This window comes from Ruditapes philippinarum, unplaced genomic scaffold (genome assembly GCF_026571515.1).
Source record: "Ruditapes philippinarum isolate M1 unplaced genomic scaffold, ASM2657151v2 ctg3456_1_1_1_1, whole genome shotgun sequence".
In the NCBI taxonomy this organism is placed as follows: Eukaryota; Metazoa; Mollusca; class Bivalvia; order Venerida; family Veneridae; genus Ruditapes; species Ruditapes philippinarum.
In genome coordinates, this window is record NW_026864329.1 from 33476 (window position 1) to 54320 (window position 20845).

At 33.4% G+C, this 20845-nt stretch overlaps 1 protein-coding gene across 1 annotated transcript in view; it reads right to left on the minus strand.

Moving 5' to 3' along the window:
* Positions 1-19840, minus strand: part of LOC132725230 (nardilysin-like) — a 43806-nt gene extending 23966 nt beyond the window's left edge. Inside the window, exons 1-13 of the mRNA XM_060710324.1 lie at positions 19777-19840; positions 16984-17199; positions 16320-16468; positions 15638-15708; positions 13827-13908; positions 13367-13467; positions 11655-11781; positions 10285-10380; positions 4270-4396; positions 3633-3695; positions 2737-2834; positions 1340-1409; positions 49-126 (exon numbers count right to left, since the gene is read on the minus strand). Coding sequence (XP_060566307.1) covers positions 49-126; positions 1340-1409; positions 2737-2834; positions 3633-3695; positions 4270-4396; positions 10285-10380; positions 11655-11781; positions 13367-13467; positions 13827-13908; positions 15638-15708; positions 16320-16468; positions 16984-17168 — 1247 coding nt within the window. The 5' untranslated portion in view covers positions 17169-17199; positions 19777-19840. The remainder of the gene's footprint in view (positions 1-48; positions 127-1339; positions 1410-2736; positions 2835-3632; positions 3696-4269; positions 4397-10284; positions 10381-11654; positions 11782-13366; positions 13468-13826; positions 13909-15637; positions 15709-16319; positions 16469-16983; positions 17200-19776) is intronic.
* Positions 19841-20845: the final 1005 nt, after the last annotated feature.

A 20845-nucleotide genomic window follows, 5' to 3' on the forward strand; every position in this document is an offset into this window, starting at 1 on the left:
AACCCTAAAAAATATTTCTCTATTCAAATTACATAGATAAATTTTTACCTTTTTTGAAGATAAGAGTAAATACTTCCTTCGCCTTCATAGTTCAGCAGATTTGAAATATACTCTATAGGCTTTGTCCTGTAAAAAATCAATCATAAAATCCTGAAATAAGAGGGATGTCCGTTACCATAAACTTTAAACTATCCAGTTTTTTTTGTTTTTTTTTTTCTTTTTTTAATAATGTTTTTGTTTTGTTTTTATCACAACAATTTATCCCTTTGAAATTGGGAAATTTACTTGCACTAACCATGAGATAATTTGAAGAAAAAAATAAAAAAATCTAACACTCACTTGTTTATAGACAATACTTAACATAGACATGTCTAAATGGTAAATTTAACCATAAAAATAGCCACAAACAATGTAAGCCTGATTGTTAAGCATGGTAGATAGTGAAATCTAATTTTTGGGAGTTTTCAAGAATTTTCTCAATTTTCTATATTCAGTCCTTATTTTATGTGAACAAAGCAGTGGTTTAAGAATATTTTGGAACGTTTAGCATGCTTCAAAGAACCTTAAATGCAGCTGTACTTTAAATACAGTTATCTGTGAGAGCTCTCATGGATGTCTCTGTGACACATTTATAAAATGTTGCCATACTCTCATGAGAGTACGAATATTTATTTAGCCCCAGCAGCCCTGACCATCAAACACATTCAACCTCAAACACCACCCCGGAGTCCTAACTCAAGATAGCTACACATAAAATATACAAAGATATCATCAATAACTATAGGCATTAGTTATTGTCTATAGTTATTAATGCCTAAAGTGTGGCGGCGTGGCCGAGTGGTAAACGCGTCAGACTAGTAATCTAAGGATTGCTGACCGTGTGGGTTCAAACCCTGTCAGGGGCAAGCTGTTGTTTCCTTGAGCAAGAAACTTTACATTCATTGCTTAGTACTGGTTGGTTCCAGGAATGGATTCGAGAGTGTTTCAATAAGCTTATAGCTTCCAACACAATCAAACTAAAATAAATTTGTATAAACCAACTATAGGCATTATGAAAGTTAAGAGAATTATACAGACAAACTGAGACTATATGCTCCTCTGGACATCTCTTAAAGGCTCATTCCTTCAGCTGTAGCTTGTGTAACGCATGATCAAAGTTTTATATACACATTGAATACCAATTACAATTCATTTACTGTATTGTCGCCTTAGTGCAACAACAGAATAAGTCCTTCTAAATTTAATAGCAGTTAATCAGTTATTGCACTAAGGTGACAGTATGGTTTTACTATTGAACTGACAAAATAGAACATTAAAATATCACATATAAACCACAAACCTGTAGTGTCGCTGCTGGGGCGGCAATGGCCAAGTGATATACAATTTATGCGTCTTTTCTATTGGCACAACTAAAATAAATAAAAACAGTGAAGTATTTTTCATTTTATCATTCTAAAGGTTATACAAAATATTACACAGATGTACTGGCGTGCGAGCAGTTCCCGTACAAAAATCAAAGTTATTTAAACATTATTTTTTATTACGCTCACTCACCAAAGTTTGAATTTTACACATCAATATTCGGCTCGTCACACAAATCATGGAAATTCCATCATGTTCTAAACATAGAATAACCCTTACTTATGAGGCCTCATATGGGGTACTGAAATTATCGATTATTTTGTATTAAGAGAAGTAGTTCCCGTACATAAAATCTAACCCATTATAATTATACAATTTTATTATATCGGACCTATTTTTCATTTACAATTGTTGAACAGACCATTATCTAAGAGATAAATAGCTGTAATTCAGGAAATAGAGCGTAGACTAAACGCGGGTATCTATTACCCGGTACCGTTACCCCAACGCATTCACATGCAATAGCATGCTTGTATACATGATATTTTACGCATCAAAGCCATAAAATTATTTTATATAATAATATTGGTCCAAATTCTGATAATTAAACAAGTTTTTATCACATTGCCTACTTATCTGTAAACAGGTGGTATTAGTGGAAAACCCTTTAACAAGCCTCACGTGTAAGTATTTTTGCGCATGCGCCTAAGGACGGAATCCCCCAAAGAAAACAGGGTCACGTTTTGACGACGCACAGGTGAAAGTGATTTAAAATGAGACTTTTTATACGTACTGCCGAACTGTCACTTAGATTTTGTCTCGTTTATGTATCTGCTTGATTTGAATTGAATTTTTGAAGAATGCAAGTAAAAATCAAGCGTTTAAATGAAAAATACGGGTACTGCTTCTGTACGGGAACTGCTCCATGCCAGTATAGGCTGACCAGGCTCTATACTGGTGGTAAAGGCTAATTACATTCTAAGCAAGTATATTAAAGCAGCATACCTCTAGATTCATGCTACTTTCCATTAAAACTTTGAAAATATATTGAAAAGTTAAATATTTTCAAGTAAACAAAGGAAGCAATTTACACATTGTTAATGGCACTTTCAATCCACGTCATTTACCACATAAATGTCAATATATGCAAATAGCTCTCAAAAATAGTGATAAATACTAAAATCAGTAGTTCATTACATTTATCATGTAAATTATTACTTGAATGGTCAATATTTCTACTTTTCTTAAAGTCTGAGTACAGTTTTCTTAGGGAAAATTTTCTGGAAAGATTTGGTTCATCTTGAGGCATGCAGCATCAAGGGTCACAATGGACTGTAAACCTTGAATAATATAAACTTTCAGCATGCATATTACCTTTAAATAATTTTCTAAAACCATCAGTATCAAATGGGTCCTTGAACTTGGTAAAAGAAACTGGGGCCTCCTTACTGGAAAAAAAAGAAATATAGTATCATTTATTGTTTTATGCATGTCATTGAATAACAAAGTTTAAAACTTAGCCCTTTAATCTCATAAAATATCTTACCTTTGCGCAAAAACATCTTAAAATTTGACCCCAGGAAAAAATCTTCTTAAAGGTCACCTTTGTATATATTTAAGAATGAGATCACCTTATCATAACGTAATATAAACAATGCGGTCAAGAGACGGAAAGTAAAGTAAAGTAAAGTAAAGTTAAAGTAAAGTAAAGTAAGTTAAAGTAAAGTATAAAGTAAAGTAAAGTATAAAGTAAAGTAAAATATAAAGTAAAATAAAGTAAAGTAAAGTATAAAGTAAAGTAAAGTAAAGTAAAGTAAAGTAAGTAAAGTAACATGCTACACATTTGGTTTCCCAATCTTCCATGTAGGCCTCTAACTAACATTTTAATACAATATAACCTTCTACATAAAGGCATGGTGTTTTAACATTTATAACATAATTTGCAAAGAAATTATTACAAAGGAATATGTTCATTAACTTTGCAAAAGAAGGAAAAAGTCATAATTCTTGCATTTAAAACTATCAATTCCTCCATACATGGCACTACATTATTACCAATAAATTTAACAAGGAATACTTTTAAGTGCTGTACAACTTCGGTAGGCATACCCTCTGTAGAGCAATCACCTCTTTACAACAACCACATCAATTCTTCCCAAAGTAAGACTACACAATAAATTTAACCCCTCTAGAGCAACACCCCTAAGCAACAACTAAAACCTTTGTCTCCCACAGGGTGTTCCTGGCTGTTTGAGTGGGAAAGTACTTACCCTTTTTTTGTTAAACCCCCTAAAACTCTTCTCCGCCAGGCTTCAAGGGGTATCCCCGACTGTCTGTAAAAAAAGAAAATGGAATTTTAAAATTAATTCAATTTTAATTTTTTTTTAATCTAAATTTTTCATTAAAAAGTTTTTGGGGAGGATTTAATTTAATATCTTTGTTTTGCAAATACCCCACTTTGAAATTCAAAAGACTTTGCCCCAAGAGCTTTTTCTATTTCTTCACAAGTACTTTTCAACCTCCTCTTACATTAAAAAGTCTGCCCCAAAAAAAAAATGAATTGCCATATAAATATTCTAAATTTGACTTTCCCTTTCAAAAAAAAAAAATTGAGGGGAAAATTTTAAAACACATTCACTGATTAAATTGCAAGCAATGCAAACAATGATCATTCTGCTGATCTAGGTCTCCATTGGTTGCATGGGTAAAATAAGCTGCCGGAAGCAGGCCAAATATCTGACGATGGTAAAGCCTTATTAAAGTGTCTTAACAGATACAAGACATATGTTTTGATTTTGTTAGTTTGTTTCATTTTACGCCTTTTGCCTTTTGTGGATCAAACCCACGCCAAAGAGGTAACTGAATTAGAAGTCATCGACTCTAACCCCTTGGCCACGGAGGTGGTACCTACGTTTTGAATGTACAGCTAGAGTCATATACTGTGCTGTGTAATATCTGTTGAAGAAGTCTCTAAGCTGCCCGTATACATCAATGCCTTTCTCTGCTGGCGTAGTCTTCAAACTTTTCAAATTTCCTGTAGATAAAGATAACAAATTATGTTGATTTTAAGACAATAAAATATAAGATGAGTGGTGGCCTGGCTGGGGGATAATGCATCAGACTAGTAATCTTAGGTTTGGTGGCTGCATGGGTCCAAACACAATCAGGGACAAGCCTTTATTCCTTGAGCAAGAAACTTAACATTCATTACTTAGTATTGGTTGGTTCCAGGAATGGATTCGAAAGTGTTTCAATAAGCTTATAGCTTCCAACAAAAACTAAAACAAACTAGAACTATCACTAAATGTGATTAATACCCCCACAAGTCTGCTTCGGAAATGAGGATGTTACTAGTAACAGAATACCTTGTAAAAGAATTGAAACATAGAGTTATGGTTGTGGGCAATTAAAGATAATTGTGGTTCATGTATGTTGCATTTCCTTTCAATGTGGTTGGCCATTGATGATGTTTAATTGAATTACTCTGTAATAAGTCCAGAAAGACAAAGAAAAAGAACAAAGGGCAATAACTCTATAAATACTGAAGACAAGAAACATGGCAATGCCATGAAACCAGGTTTTCAATTATCACCATTGTAGATAAATATGTTGTATTTGAAATACAAATACAAGCAACAAACAATGTAACTATGTGCAATGTAAAACATGAATAATGTAGGAGGAATTGCCACTGAAGAAGTGTTCACTATAATATTATGTATAAGGAAAAAAACAAAGGGCCATAATTAGGTCAAAAACTATCCAATCACAAAACCCCGACAATATGTGCCAGGGTGCTTGATGACAAAGCTTCTGTGAAAGTTTGAACAAAATCCGTTGAGAAATGTAGGACGAGTTCAGCACAGAAGAATTTTGTTCACTATAATTATATTGATAATTCTGTATAATGAAAAACAAGTTACAAAGTAGACATGAAATAATATATCATATCTTTTTTAAATTACCTCCAAAGATGATATGACCTTTGACTGCCAAATCAAGTTAAAATCATGTAAACAGGATTTTCAATGTTAATGTCACTGTGACCTTGACCTTGGAGCCAGCCATGCGGAACATGCGTTCTGCACGTCATCTTGATGTGGTAAACATTTGTCTGAAGTTTCATCAAAATTCTTCAAAGGGTTGAAGAGTTACAGAGCGGACAGGATTTTTCAATGTTAATGTCACTGTGACCTTGACCTTGGAGCCAGCCATGCGGAACATGCGTTCTGCACGTCATCTTGATGTGGTAAACATTTGTCTGAAGTTTCATCAAAATTCTTCAAAGGGTTGAAGAGTTACAGAGCGGACACAATTTCAAGTTAAAATCATGTAAACAGGATTTTCAATGTTAATGTCACTGTGACCTTGACCTTGGAGCCAGCCATGCGGAACATGCGTTCTGCACGTCATCTTGATGTGGTAAACATTTGTCTGAAGTTTCATCAAAATTCTTCAAAGGGTTGAAGAGTTACAGAGCGGACAGGATTTTCAATGTTAATGTCACTGTGACCTTGACCTTGGAGCCAGCCATGCGGAACATGCGTTCTGCACGTCATCTTGATGTGGTAAACATTTGTCTGAAGTTTCATCAAAATTCTTCAAAGGGTTGAAGAGTTACAGAGCGGACACAATTTCAAGTTAAAATCATGTAAACAGGATTTTCAATGTTAATGTCACTGTGACCTTGACCTTGGAGCCAGCCATGCGGAACAATGCGTTCTGCACGTCATCTTGATGTGGTAAACATTTGTCTGAAGTTTCATCAAAATTCTTCAAAGGGTTGAAGAGTTACAGAGCGGACAGGATTTTCAATGTTAATGTCACTGTGACCTTGACCTTGGAGCCAGCCATGCGGAACATGCGTTCTGCACGTCATCTTGATGTGGTAAACATTTGTCTGAAGTTTCATCAAAATTCTTCAAAGGGTTGAAGAGTTACAGAGCGGACACAATTTCGTTTGACGCCCGCCCGCCCATCCGCCCAGCCGCCCATCCGCCCATCCGCCCGCCATACCCCAATCTAATAACCAGGATTTTCAAAATTGAAAACCTGGTTAATAAAGTTATAGTTCTTGTGCACTGCACTTCCTCTTATTGTGCTTGACCATTGTATGAAGTTGTTTTGAATTCCAACCAGTATGTTTTAAGTTATGCTCCGGACAAGGAAAAGTATCAAAGGGCAGTAACTCTGTATTTTGTCAAAATGGAGTTATGGCTCTTGTGCACTGCACTTCCTTTGAATGTCCTTGACAACTGTATGAAGTTGTACTGAATTCCAAACAGTAGTTTTCAAGTTATGCTCTGGACAAGGAAAAGTAACAAAGGGCAATAACTCTGTAATTAGTCAAGATGGAGTTATGGTTCGTGTGCACTGCACTTCCCCTTAATGTGCTTGACCATTGTATGAAGTTGTTTTGAATTCCAGCCAGTAGTTTTCAAGTCATGCTCTGGACAAGGAAAAGTAACAAAGGGCAGAAACTCTGTAATTAGTCAAGATGGAGTTATGGTTCTTATGCACTGCACTTCCTCTCAATGTGCTTGACCATTGTATTGAAGTTATAATGAATTCCAACAATAAGTCTTCAAGTTATGGTCCGGACAAAAAGAAAGCAATGGAAAAGTAACAAAGGGCAATAACTCTGTTATTAGTCAAGATGGAGTTATGGTTCTTGTGCAATGCACTTCCCCTTATTGTTGCTTGACCATTGTATGAAATTGTTTTGAATTCCAACCAGTAGTTTTAAAGTCATGCTCTGGACAAGGAAAAGAAACAAAGGGCAGTAACTCTGTAATAAGTCAAAATGGAGTAATGGTTCTTGTGCACTGCACTTCCTCTCAATGTGCTGGACCATTGTATGAAGTTAAAATGAATTCCAACAATTAGTCTTCAAGTTATGGTCCGGACAAAAGAAAGCAATGGAAAAGTAATAAAGGGCAATAACTCTGTAATTACTTTAGATAGAGTTATGGTTCTTATGCACTGCACTTCCTCTCAATGTGCTTGACCATTGTATGTAGTTATATTGAATTCCAACCATTAGTCTTCAAGTTATGCTCCAGACAATAAAAAGAAGGCAATTGAAAAGCAACAAAGGGCAATAACTCTGTAATTACTTTAGATAGAGTTATGGTTCTTGTGCACTGCACTTCCCCTTATTGTGTTTGACAATTGTATGAAGTTGTTTTGAATTCCAACCAGTAGTTTTCAAGTTATGCCACGGACAAGGAAAAGTAACAAAGGGCAATAACTCTGTAATTAGTCAAGATATAGAGGATATTTGTTTGTTTGTGTGTAAGATGAAATTTTATTTCATCGAGTGGGCTTTAAAAACAGTATTCTCACGAGTGGCGTAGCCACGAGTGAGAATACTGTTTTTAAAGTTCACGAGATGAAATAAAATTACATCTTACACAACAAACAGACAAATTTTCTTTTTATTTTATGCTTAAAAACAAGTTAAAACGAAATTTCCATAATTTTAACGTTAATATTAAAATCTGTTTCCCCCATTGAGAGCCCCATTTAGACGGAATTTCTCATTTAAAACAAGAAGTCTTGAGCTGAAAAAAAGTCCGCCAATCAAGGTTAAATGACGGTGATATTTATTCATTTTATCAAAAAATATGAATGATCGCTTGTTTTAATAATAAAAAGAAACAAATCTTGTAGGAGAAAAAGTCCAACCATCCATCCATATTTCTGTTACTTACTGCGAATTTATATTAGACCTGGCTTTGTAAAATGTAAGCGGCAGCCATTTTTTAAAGTTGTGTATTTCATGGGAGGAAAATAATTGTGTAAGATTCAGAAGGATATGTTTTGGATTTGTTAGTCATACACCTTTTTAAAAGAAAGAAAACTTATTTGAGGATTGTAACAGACAACAAATAACTGTTGACAGAAGTGAAAACATTCAGAAAAGGAGCTAGGAAATTGGAAAACTTGGAAGCTTGCAAAGGAACGCTGGGTATTTTTACTTATTTTACGAGTGATGGCTGTCAATGCTTTTCAATTTTTCATAAAGCATACTGCAGTTATTGCTCGTAGGATACTTTAATATGCCCAAATGTCATCAAGAGCAGTTTTGCATGGGGAATGAATGTATTTTTCAGACTGTAAAAACGAAACAAAAAAAAATTTAGAGACGAAATTTTGTGATTGGAATTTGAAGGAATAGAAGTAAGTTTTCTCTCTTTACTACTTTTGACATTTAAGTTATTTATCTATTTCAGCTTTGCTATTTCTTTAAATAGCCTGACATTGTCAGAATTGTCAGTAAAAATAAAATTGAGGTACTACATGGGGAAAATCTTAAAAAAGTAGTTTCGTCATTGAAAAAAGTGAAATTATATTTTGATAATTTTCACTGTGAAATTATCAAATATAATTTACACGGATAAATCAGTAATCCACTGAAAAGCATAAAATAAAAGATTATGTTTCTTACGCACTGCACTTCCTCTCAATGTGCTTGACCATTGTATGTAGTTATATTGAATTCCAACCATTAGTCTTCAAGATATGCTCCGGACAAGGAAAATGCAACGGACAAAAAAAAAAGCAATGGAAAAGCAATAAAGGGCAATAACTCTCTTATTACTTTAGATAGAGTTATGGTTCTTGTGCACTGCACTTCCCCTTATTGTGTTTGACAATTGTATGAAGTTGTTTTGAATTCCAACCAGTAGTTTTCAAGTTATGCTCCGGACAAGGAAAAGTAACAAAGGGCAATAACTCTGTAATTAGTCAAGATAGAGTTATGGTTCTTGTGCACTGCACTTCCTCTCAATGTGCTTGACCATTGTATGTAGTTATATTGAATTCCAACCATTAGTTTTCAAGTTATGCTCCGGACAAGGAAAATGCAACGGACGTCTGGACCGACCGACCGACCGACCACCGGGTGACTCCTATATACCCCCCCAAACTTCGTTTTTGGGGGTATAATTACATATAAAAGCCTGTTACATGCTGACAGAGTAATATTTTAAAACTGGTCAGTTCTGTTGGGTCTGGCATCATTAGTGAGAACAAATATAGTATCAAGCTTACAACAACAAAATTGACCTAAATTCATTTGATATAAAACCATTACAATACCATTTATTACATTCATTTTTTTGCATTTATCTCTATATCTAAAAAAGTGTTGTTTTTTTTAAAAAAGACCGAATTGTTGAAATCATGCTTCTTTTTTATTAGAACTGGATTGTTTGTAAAATTTGTATTAGAGCTGGGCTGTTTGTAAAATCTCATTTAAGCAGCATGCCTCCAGATGATTCAAAATATTTTTAGAAAATGAAACTTGAGATATATTTTCTAAGATTTTAAGAAATGTAAAGATTCAAGAGCCAAGTACAACATGTAATAATTTACATGTTATTTACAATCAATAAGTGATTTTGGTATATTTATCACTATATTTCTACTGTGTTACTAATGCAGAAAGGTTTTGTTTTTTTTCGCAATTTTGACCTTATTTTTGGTAATTTACGTGGTTTGAAAGCAATGTTTGTAATGCGTAAATTACTTTCTTTGTTCACTTCTTTTAAATACATTTTCAAACTTTCCATGAAAATCAGTATGAATCTGGAGGCATGCTGCTTTTAAGCTCACAGACTAACTGTAAACTTACAATAAAGTCTTCAAAAGTGAAAATGGCTTTTAGAATTTTGCAAGTGATCAATTACTCCCAAGTTTTTAGTTAATATCAATCATACTTACTGGACTTATTGAAAAAGTAAAATTTTACAAATTATATTCTTTAACTGAATATAACGATATAACTGAAATTATATACAACAGAAATTTACACCTAAATACTTGTTTTTCACATCATACAATATATTTCAGTTTTAGAAACAGACACTCAGACATACAAATATTTCCTATATAACATAAAATGTGAAGTGATTTTACCTAGCAGAAACTTGGACATAGGGTTTCCATGTTTAGCTGTAGCTATCAAGATGTGGTGAAGTCTGTCACTATCACTAGAAACTGTTTCTTGAAATTCTGTGGAAAAAAACAACATAAAGTATAACCACATATGATTTTCAAGACATTAGATTACAGCAAACTACAAAGGGACATAATTCTATTAAAATCCATTATAGTCTCTTGTACCCTTGCCTTTAAATTAAATTGATGATTATTATTAAGTAAATTTCAAGCTTCTAAGCAATACCTTTATGAATTAAGGCCAACTAGATAGGCATTAATAGGACAAAAATGCACATTCCATTGTTTGGTCAGTCTACAGCCTGACAGCATGACATTTGACAGGACAGAGGTGGTGGTGGTATTAGTAGTTTTCGTTTCGAATCACTGCAATAAGCCACATTGAATTTACCAGAGCACAGTTCAGCCACCACACCAGGACAGATGGACAATGACAATTTTTTTATACCCCAACCCCTTGGTGGGTGCATCAAAATGGTAGTGAAACAAAAACACTTATCAAGATGATTATGATGCTGATGACACTTTTCATGGTTAATGTGATGGTAATATGAAGATATACACAGTCTTCGAAATTAACGACAGTCCAAGGCCCGAGGCCACTAAATTTAGCATTGGTCCGTTGATTATTGCAAGGTTGGTGGTCCGACGGGCCAGTAGATGTTGGCCATGAAAAAAATATTATAAGAAAAATTCAACAAAATAATGAAGCAGGGCTCTCTAAAAGATTGATATTTTTGCCTTTTTTGCAAATGAAACCCATCAATTCTGTCCTAAAAATTCAAAACACAGCGAGAGATGTCTAAATTGTATTGAGTAATGGAGGCCGCCATTTTTTTCTTGGATATTTTCCGTACCGCACCATACAGTTACGGAAATTAAACCATTGTTTATAATGGTCATTATTTACCTATGATTTTGTGATAATTGAGTTAAGTTAATATTTTGTATGAAAGTGATTTGTTTGAAGCAAACTGCGTTGTTCATGTTCAATGCTAGTCAGTTTTGCCTTAACATTTGGTCCTTATAAATTTATAAAGCTATCAACTTATGGTCCAGAATACAAGAAGTATTTTGCTTCTCTCAAAATTAACAAGGAAAGCATGATAAAGTGTTTTCCTTTACCCATCAATTTATTACCTATCTATGTATTTGGTCTGGCTAAAAATCACCAGGTCCAGTAAGATTTGAAATTTTACTGGCCCGAATGTCCTGTGCTTTTTAAAGTTTTTCGTGAAGACTGTATACAGCAATTTTTAACTTAAGTGTTAAGTCAACACAAAAGAAAAGGATAGACCCATCAAGTCAGGCTAAAAATAGCATCTCACCACTGTCGACAGCTTCTATCTCTCTATCAACACTATCTTGCAGCAATAATGGTCCAACAAAGAAGTGAGCAAACTTGTCCAAAGATTTACGAAAGGCATCCTGCTCTACTTCAAAATAGAAGCATGTCTGTAATATAATAGGTAAATCTGAACAAAGATATTTATCACTGAAGTTTCTGTGAAAGTTAAGAAATGATTCTGGCATATCAGACAGGATTATCTACTGTTTACACCAGTGCTACAAAAACCTGTCTTTTTTTAGAAGGGATAATGAAAGGTAGAAAATCTAACACCCTACATACAAAGTTACAGTTCACTGCATATACAGCAGTTTTCAGATAAGAGTATGTAAACGTAACAGTTTAGCTTAAACATATTTATTTTAGCTGGATTGCGAAACAAGGGCTTGCAACTCATTTTAGTCACTTTCAAGTCCACTTAACGGACCTAACCACTACAGGTGCCATATGAGCAATCAAGGTCATGGCGCAAATAGGGCTCCAACACATGATCCCTTAGTTGTAAATTATAGCAATAATAGCAACCTTCTGGATAAGACACGGCTGTATATTTCAGAAGTAAAACTTAAGTATAACATCAAAAGAATAACATACTACCCTTCGGTTAGACTTTGGTGTCTATTCTAGGATATAGCCACAGCAACATTTCTTTCATTCATAATTTCATCTTATTCTTTACTTTATCGCATGGCTGTGAGCTTTTCCTTTGTTCTTTCCAACCCATTATACTCAGTACAGTTCAATGAGCATTTCAAAACTGTATTGATATATAACAGTACAGTTTTTTCATTGATTCATATAGGAAAAAAAACTGTACTGTTATATATCGGTCTAGTTTTTTTCGCACCTTGTATATATCAATACAGTTTTTTCATAGAGGCTCCAATGGGGCAGTGGTAACGACCATTCCCAGTAGCAAAAAAAAACACCATAAGATAATAAAAAATGAAATCAATAAAATAAAATAAAATAAATATATAAATACAATGAAAAATGTAAACAAAGATAGTTAACGAAATGAAAAAAGCCCTTTAATCTTAAATCAATCTTGGTAACAGTATACAATCCGCCTCTTATATTGGATGTCTTTTGTATATTTTTTTTTTGCGGCAGCGAAAACAACTTGAAAAACTGCCTTATGATAAATAACTGTAATGTAGCTAACGATTAATTTATTTATTTGTTTCTATACAAAAAAGAAAACATTATGCCATTGCGATAAAACAGTTATAGTATATGAAACTCGTTAGTTACGGGGGTATAACACTGGCTGGGGCGACATCTCGGGATGTTTCTGCAAAAAAATGTCTCGGCCTAACGGCCTCGCCATTTTTTAGCAGAAACACCCCTTGATGTCGCCCCAGCCAGTGTTATACCCTTATAACTAACTCGTTTCATATACTATAACTATTACTTAAACAATATCTTATTTCAATCACTGTTGGCTGTTCAATTTTACTAATACGTGTATGATACAAGTCCCCCTTATTAGTTCAAATGGATTGTTCGAATTTGTTCCAAATCAAAGCAGGCAAGTTCATTTTATCAATTCAACAGAGTTAGAGGTGAAACAAACATATTTTTCACAGGAAACTTTAATCTTTACACTACAGTGAATGCTTCAGCAAATGTTTACCAAAATTTTCTAAAATATATATCTTCTTCATTCCAATAGACTAAACAAGCATTTACCCTTTCATGATCAGTCCAAGCATTTGTATAACCACCATGTTTTGAGAGATAATCATCAAGGGCATTCTCCTCTGGGTACTTTTCACTTCCCATAAATACCACTGAAATATTGTCATAAACTAATCATTTACTGAAGTTTCTAAATAAAGATTAAGCAGAGATGCTGGGTCATAGGTGCTCATTGAAATTCATTTATATCAACATCCAATAATTTTATGTTTGAAAAGGTAATATTTGTTTTCTATAGTTTATACAGAATTTATGTTAGTTTAATTGTGTTTATAAGCTTATAGACACTCTCTTGAATCACTTCAAGGAACCAACCAGTACTGAGCAATAAAACTAAAGTTTATTGCTCAAGGATACAATGGCTTGATCATAATGGGGTTTGAACCCACACAGATTGAGATCCTTAGATTACTAGTCTGATGTGTTAACCAGAGATAACTTTTGTACTTACTGTGCTCAAGAAAGTGAGCAAATCCAGGGATATTGTCTGGGTCAGAGAAACTCCCCACACCAATGCACAGAGCAGCTGCCGACTAAAATATAAACAAGAGCTGTCAGAAGGACAGCGCGCTCGACTTTTTTAGTGCTTGCCTATAAAACAAAACTTTGACAGTTAAGGGCACACAAGACTTTAACTAGGAATTTCTAAGTACAAATCAAGAAACATTTTCACAGAGTTATCTTCTCTTGCTTACAGATAGGTCTCATGATGGCACATAAGAACTCCAACTTCCAAAGTAATATCTCAAATGGTTAAGTCAACAAGTGGACAAGAATGAAAATTTTAACTGAGTTTCTAAGTCAAAAAGGGCCATAATTCAAATAAAATCCTTAACAGAATTACCTTCTCCTGCCCATGTTTTGGGACCATGATGGTAAACAAGTATTCCAACTTTCAATTTAATATCTCAACCAGTTCAGTCAAAAAGTTGACTGGTACAAAAAAGTTAACCAAGATTCTAAGTCGATAAAAGGCCTTAATTTTTAAAACAAATCCCTGACAGAGTTACCTTCTCTTGCGTACAGATGGGGGTAATGATGTGAAATAGCATTAAAAGTTTCAAAGCAATATCTCAAAGGGTTTAAGGCAATAAGTGGATTTTACCCATATTCAATGTATTTTCTAAGTCAAAAAGGGGCATAATTCTGTCAAAAAACCTTGACAGAGTTATGTCCTCTTGTCTGTTGATGAAGGTCGTGATGGTAAACAAGTATGGTCAGTTTCAAAGCAATACCTCCAATGGTTTTGAAATAAAGTGAGGTGGTACAAAAAACTTAACCAAGCTCAATACACTTTCTAAGTCAAAAAAGGGCCATAATTCTGTCAAAAACCTTGACAGAGTTATGTACTCCTGTCTGTAGATGGAGGTTATGATGGTGAACAAGTATGGTAAGTTTCAAAGCCATACTTGTAATACTTCTGAAATAAAGTGGGGTGGTACGAAAAACTTAACCAAGGTGTGACGCCAACGCCGACGCTAACGCTAACGCCGACGCCGACGCCGGGGCGAGTAGGATAGCTCCCCTTTTCATAGAAAAGTCGAGCTAAAAAGTAATATGTACTGATTTTTTAAATGTGTTATGTCCATTCTCAATTGATGGTAAATAAAGGCAGCACAACAATTTTTCTACAAAAAAAAACATAGTCCTGAAGGTTCAAAATTTTTCTGCATTAAATATATTGAAGGATACTGAAGACACGTTGAGCTCCTGAACTAGAGAATTTCTTCAAAAGGTCAATCAATGAATTTAAATTAGGACTCTGATAGTAAGTTTTCTCATGTTAACTCTGAAGCTTAACCATCCAAAGTGATTAGTCTTTGCGACAAGTGTAGAGCCTTACCAGCCAGCATATCCATGCCGCTTCTGGCCAGGCTCTATCCAGTTGGTTGACTAAATTTTCATCTGTAAATCCCCCAAAATTTATATTGGACAGATCCATAAATGGAAGGTGGACAAGTCCATTTAAGAAATTTTGGATGTAAAGGAATAAAGGAAAGAACATGTCAAAGGGCTAATTTTGTATGGTAGTAAAATACATGTACTACTTAGTTTACATTTTGCAACTATTATGGCAAATAATTTCACATTCAAATGATGTGCATCTAATATGCTCTAAAACTATTGTTTAAACATTCTAAAACTCATGTTTGCAGTTTCAATAGGACAAATTTATTCTATTCTTTTCCAACGTACAATGTGCCTTTTATATTAAAATATAATTCAATTCATTTTTTTAAGGTGTTAATTATTAAATAAAACCTTTTTTTCTTGGCCAAGATCATTTTCTGAATCAGACATGTCATCCACTTCCATATCACTTCCCTCATCTTCTATAAAAAAAAACAACACTCACTTGATAAAAAAAATGATCACAAAAACAAACATACAGTACAACCTCTGCAGGTTGTTACTGAGAGGTGTTACTGTAGAGAAGTTGAAACTATTGTGAAATCTTACGTTGGGAAGAAATCTAACTGTTGTTGTAAAAAGGTTAATCCTCTGCATAGGGTCATTCTTTAGAGGTTCCACTGTATTCTCTTTGTCAACACATGGACTATATATAACTTATATATTTAACACTCACATTTTCTTATACATACGTTTGTGTGTAGTGATGAAATGAAAATTCTTTAACAATGAGAGATAAATTAAGTGAATGACATATATATAAATTTATATGAAACATATTTACCAAAATCTTTAATGAAACAAGTTGTTGCAAGTCAAATTGATCCCTATGACTCTGTTGTAAAGAACTTAAACCAGTACTGGTGCTACAAATCCCTGGGTTGAGAAAAAGACGCTTTAACCACACCCCTAATTAGTACTGACTAAGGGAGATGTTAAAAAATTAAATAAAATATGCAACTTAACACTTAAACTGGTTTTAGTACTTCTAAATCTGATTTTACTTTAATAATAGAAATTTCCATGTAGTTACCAGAATTATCTGACCCTTTACCAGAATTATCTGACCCTGCTGACTCATCGTCTGATTCTGATTGGTTCCCATCGTCAACACTAGACTGGTCCTCACCATCAAGGTCAGAAATCAATAATGCTCGTAAACCATTCTCCAGGAATAATAATCTGCATAAAACATAAAATCAAAACTTTATTAACTTTCAAAATTTTACAAAAATTAGTATGAATCTAGAGGTATGCTGCTTTAAACATCCTGTATATTGTAATTAAGGTTGTTACCACACTTACATGTACCTAATAAGTGAAATTTCATATATATATGTATATAATTATGTTCAAACATCAAAGAATATGTAAAGTATGTGCTGCAAATATTTGTCTACATTATATGTAATAGTTAAAATATATGCATTAATTTCTAATTGAAAAAATTGACTTAGACTTGATGGAAAAAAATCTAATTACCTCCCTTTAATAACATGAAATGTAAATTCGGTCATATACAAATTTAATGCTTTTTGAACTTACAATATTGATAAATCTTCATTTGAGCAAATGTATTCATGATATAAAACCATAAAAAATAGAGTTACAGGATCATCAAGATAAACATCAAGATATTCTTATTATAACTCTATTGTTAAAAATGCTTTGAAGTGTAAAAAATAAGTTACACCAACCTGTACTCCCTCTTGTCATTCAGAGATTTCACAATGTCTGTGGTACATGGACTTGCCATTTCTCTGGAGTAGAACAGTCTTTGATATTTGGATATTCTTATGCCTTCTACTTTTTTGGAAGTTATTCCCTTACTAATGACCTGTGCTATAACTCTAGTTCTGCGTAACAAATGCCCGATAATCATACTCCAAGATACTTCATCTTTGTTGTCTAGCCTTTAAAAATATACATAAAGAAAAAATATTAGTATAAATTTTTCTAAAGAATAATATCCTCATAATATATTGCTTGCATAATCAAATCAATATACTTAAGAAAATAATATATCCAGAACTGTGATTTTATTGCTCAATAACATCACTGTTTGGAGTTCGGATGCGGGGAATTATATCATGAGGGCGTAGCCCGTGTGATATAATGATGCGCATCTAAACTACAAACAGTGATGTTATCACGCAATAAAATCACTGATTTGGATATATTATTTCGATTCTAAACACGACACCAACAAATAAATGCTGCCGTATCTTATAATTAGCTTAATTGCGCCTGATTTTGTTTCCGTACTTATTTTCAGCGCGTCATATTTTTAGCAGTTTACGTTACGTGTATAATGATTACGTCACATGTCTAAATATAGAACGTCAAACAGTGATTTTTATAGCATAATAACACACACTTTCGGTTCTTCTATGTTCAATAGGGAAAAATGCGGGTGGTGTTAGAATATGAATTTTATGATTCCAAACAAGTTTAATATTTTGATTATAATAATTAAGAAATGTTATATCATCAATGACAATCCAATACAAATGTGCCAAAATATTAAATGAAATAATTCTGTTTCATATTCTCTTCATGTCTAATCCATCTTTTTTTAGTGAGTCAGTAATTTTTATTGTTTCCCTTACAAATTATACATTCGTTTAGGAATTGTATCTATTCTTGCATTTCATTTTTAAAGTATGATTTTATTTTCAGTTTAAATCTTCTTGGGTTAACCTATTTCACTGTCAGAGCAACATTATGATTATGAATAATTAGTTATTCTAGCATGTTTTCAAGCACTTACTTTTTTAACAGGCCTTTTCATGCTGCCTTTTTGGGAAAAAGTACCTAGCCCAGATCACATTGATTGGTCACCAACCCCCCCCCCCACCCCCCCCGGCCCTCCCCTTAACCCACTTTACAACCATCCTAATTCTCCAAAACCATGTAAACTGCTGTATTTTTCATTTTGAAATATGTTTTCACATTTGATATATGCTTTTAATTCAATTTCCTACATTCCCCACACAAAAATAAAAAAAATGATACATATATATTGAACTCCTTGCTTGTAGAGTCGAATCTATAGTTTCCGGCCTTCTCTTTACTTACAGTACATTTTTAAGGGGCTCATATTTCACTTGTTTTGGTTTTTGTTTTGTTTTTTGTTTTTTTTGGTTTTTCACATATTTAACCTGAAAAAAAAAGAGGGTTTTTTTTATCAGACAATGTGGTCATATTTTCTTCCCAGGTCCGATATTCAAGCCTGTGAAGAATGCTACAGACAAAAATTAATTTTGGTGATCATATATGAATTATTTCATTGGAAATGATGTTCAAAGGTATTTCTACCTTTAGCTCTAGAGACCCCTAAGAGGGGCCAATCAAATTAATATGAGCAAACTTGATAAAAGACTACCAAAGAATGGCACAGACAAAGTTTGGTGATCATCCATCTATTAGTTCTATAGTACTGTAGAAGATGTTTAAAGGTTTTTTCTATTTTTAGATCTGTTGACCCCAAAAAGGGGCCAATTGAAATGAGTAAATTTAAGTGTGACTGTCAAAAGGCTGCTATAGACCAAATTTTAAGTATTAAAGCTGCCAGCAGTTTCAGGGAAGAAGACGATTGTTGACGCATGACGACGGACACCGGAGTATCTCCCTTTGATAATTATAGCTCACCCTGAACCTTTGGTTTTGGTGAGCTAATGAAAGGTGTGGGAACACATTGTGTTTCGCGAGGGTACAGAATTAAACAAAGCAACATGTAAGATAGTGTCATGTCCAAAGTTAGTAATAACAAGTAACTTCATGTAACCATGGCTTCAGTTACAACCTGTGGTGCAACACACAAAAAGAAAGAAGTATACTGATGTTGATGTGTTTAAAAAGCCTTGTTTGAGTTTGAGAAAAAGTCAGATTTATAAGATTACTAGTCACATTATTGTGATAGTTTATTTGATTAGAATTGTTTTCTAAATAATTTTAAATAAATCATTGTTAGTTTCATGAACACTTCTACAAATAACAAGAAATGTCGAACAACACAATTATGAACCCCTTTCTATGTGAACAAGTTTCAACCGAATTTCATAACGTTTTAAAAAAGTCAATTTTTTTACCAACGCTTCAATTTCCTGAAATTATGATATTTTAGGGACTTTTTTAAACGTTGTTAAAATAGCAGAAAACAAGTTTTATGTTCAAGACATGTGACCAGGTCGTAATAATATGCAAAAATATTTGGACGTACGGTTTGCACGATAAAAATACACAACGTGTATACAAGTGCGGATCAAGGAGGGGAGCCACGCACATAACCCCAAGTGTCTGTGTCTTGCTAGGCCTACCGTTATAACACTATCAATTGATCGCGAAATCGTATGACATTCAAAATTATCAGGGTATTTTAACTGAATCTAAGTAGGATAATTTCTACTTGAATCTAAACTGGGTCATTTTAGTACGCTTAATAATTGCACGTTATGTCATGGATAAATATACAAGAAAATTGTGCTTACAACCCAAAATATGAGTATGGTCTGCAATTTGTCCAAGATATGAAATCCTATCTGTAGGAAAATCGAATTACGGACATTTCGGACCACGGACGTTTCGGACCAGACACTTCGGACCAGATTTTTTGGTCATTTCGGACCAGATTTTGGGACATTTCGGACCATGTGATGGTCATTTCGGACCATGATGGAGACACTTCGGACCAGCACATATATTCCTTTTTATATGTAATTATTTCTTATTTCAGGATGTATTTAAATATATTTTCTAATAATAAATGCAACAAATATTTGACATTGTTATTTTTTATGATATTCAAAATGCATGCAGTAATGACCTGTCCGACGAGATTTTCACAATGCAGTTTTTCACACGTTTTAATTGCTGTATAGAACTCGTTTAAGTTACGTTTCACTCAATTAAAGAAGTATATGTATGCAATTTTCACCTAATTTGACAACAAATATTTAAATTGATTGGATTTGATTGGAATGCGATTAAAGTACAGTTTTAATTAACAATAAACAAACTGATTATAATTGATGTCCAGACTGCAATATTTTTTTTTTCCAATTTCAAATTTTATTGCCTGAAACATTATACAATGTGTATAGCATATAAACAACATAAACATATATACATGTTCAATGGATAAGACATGAGGTAAACAATTAACAAGAGCTTAACAAACATACAAAGAGAAGAAGTTCAATACAATATTATCAAAATATGATACCTTAAACAATGCGAATTTTATTTGCAGAAAAAATGAATTTTGCTAGGTTATATAAAGTATTTTTTGATGATGAACACATGATATTTTCAAATTTGTTTAAAGAAGGCCAGTGACAATAATAACTTTTAAAAAATTTACTTCTAATGGTTCTATATTTTGGACAAACTAGTAAAAAGTGGTATTCTGTTTCAATAGATTGCATGTTACAAGACTTACAGAGACGCTCATTTTGGGGTATGTTAGTGTATCTTCCCGTTTCTATGGCTAATTGGTGTGCTGAGACTCTGAATTTAGCTAAAGCTGTTTTTAAGTAATTTTCTTTAATAGTATCTAGA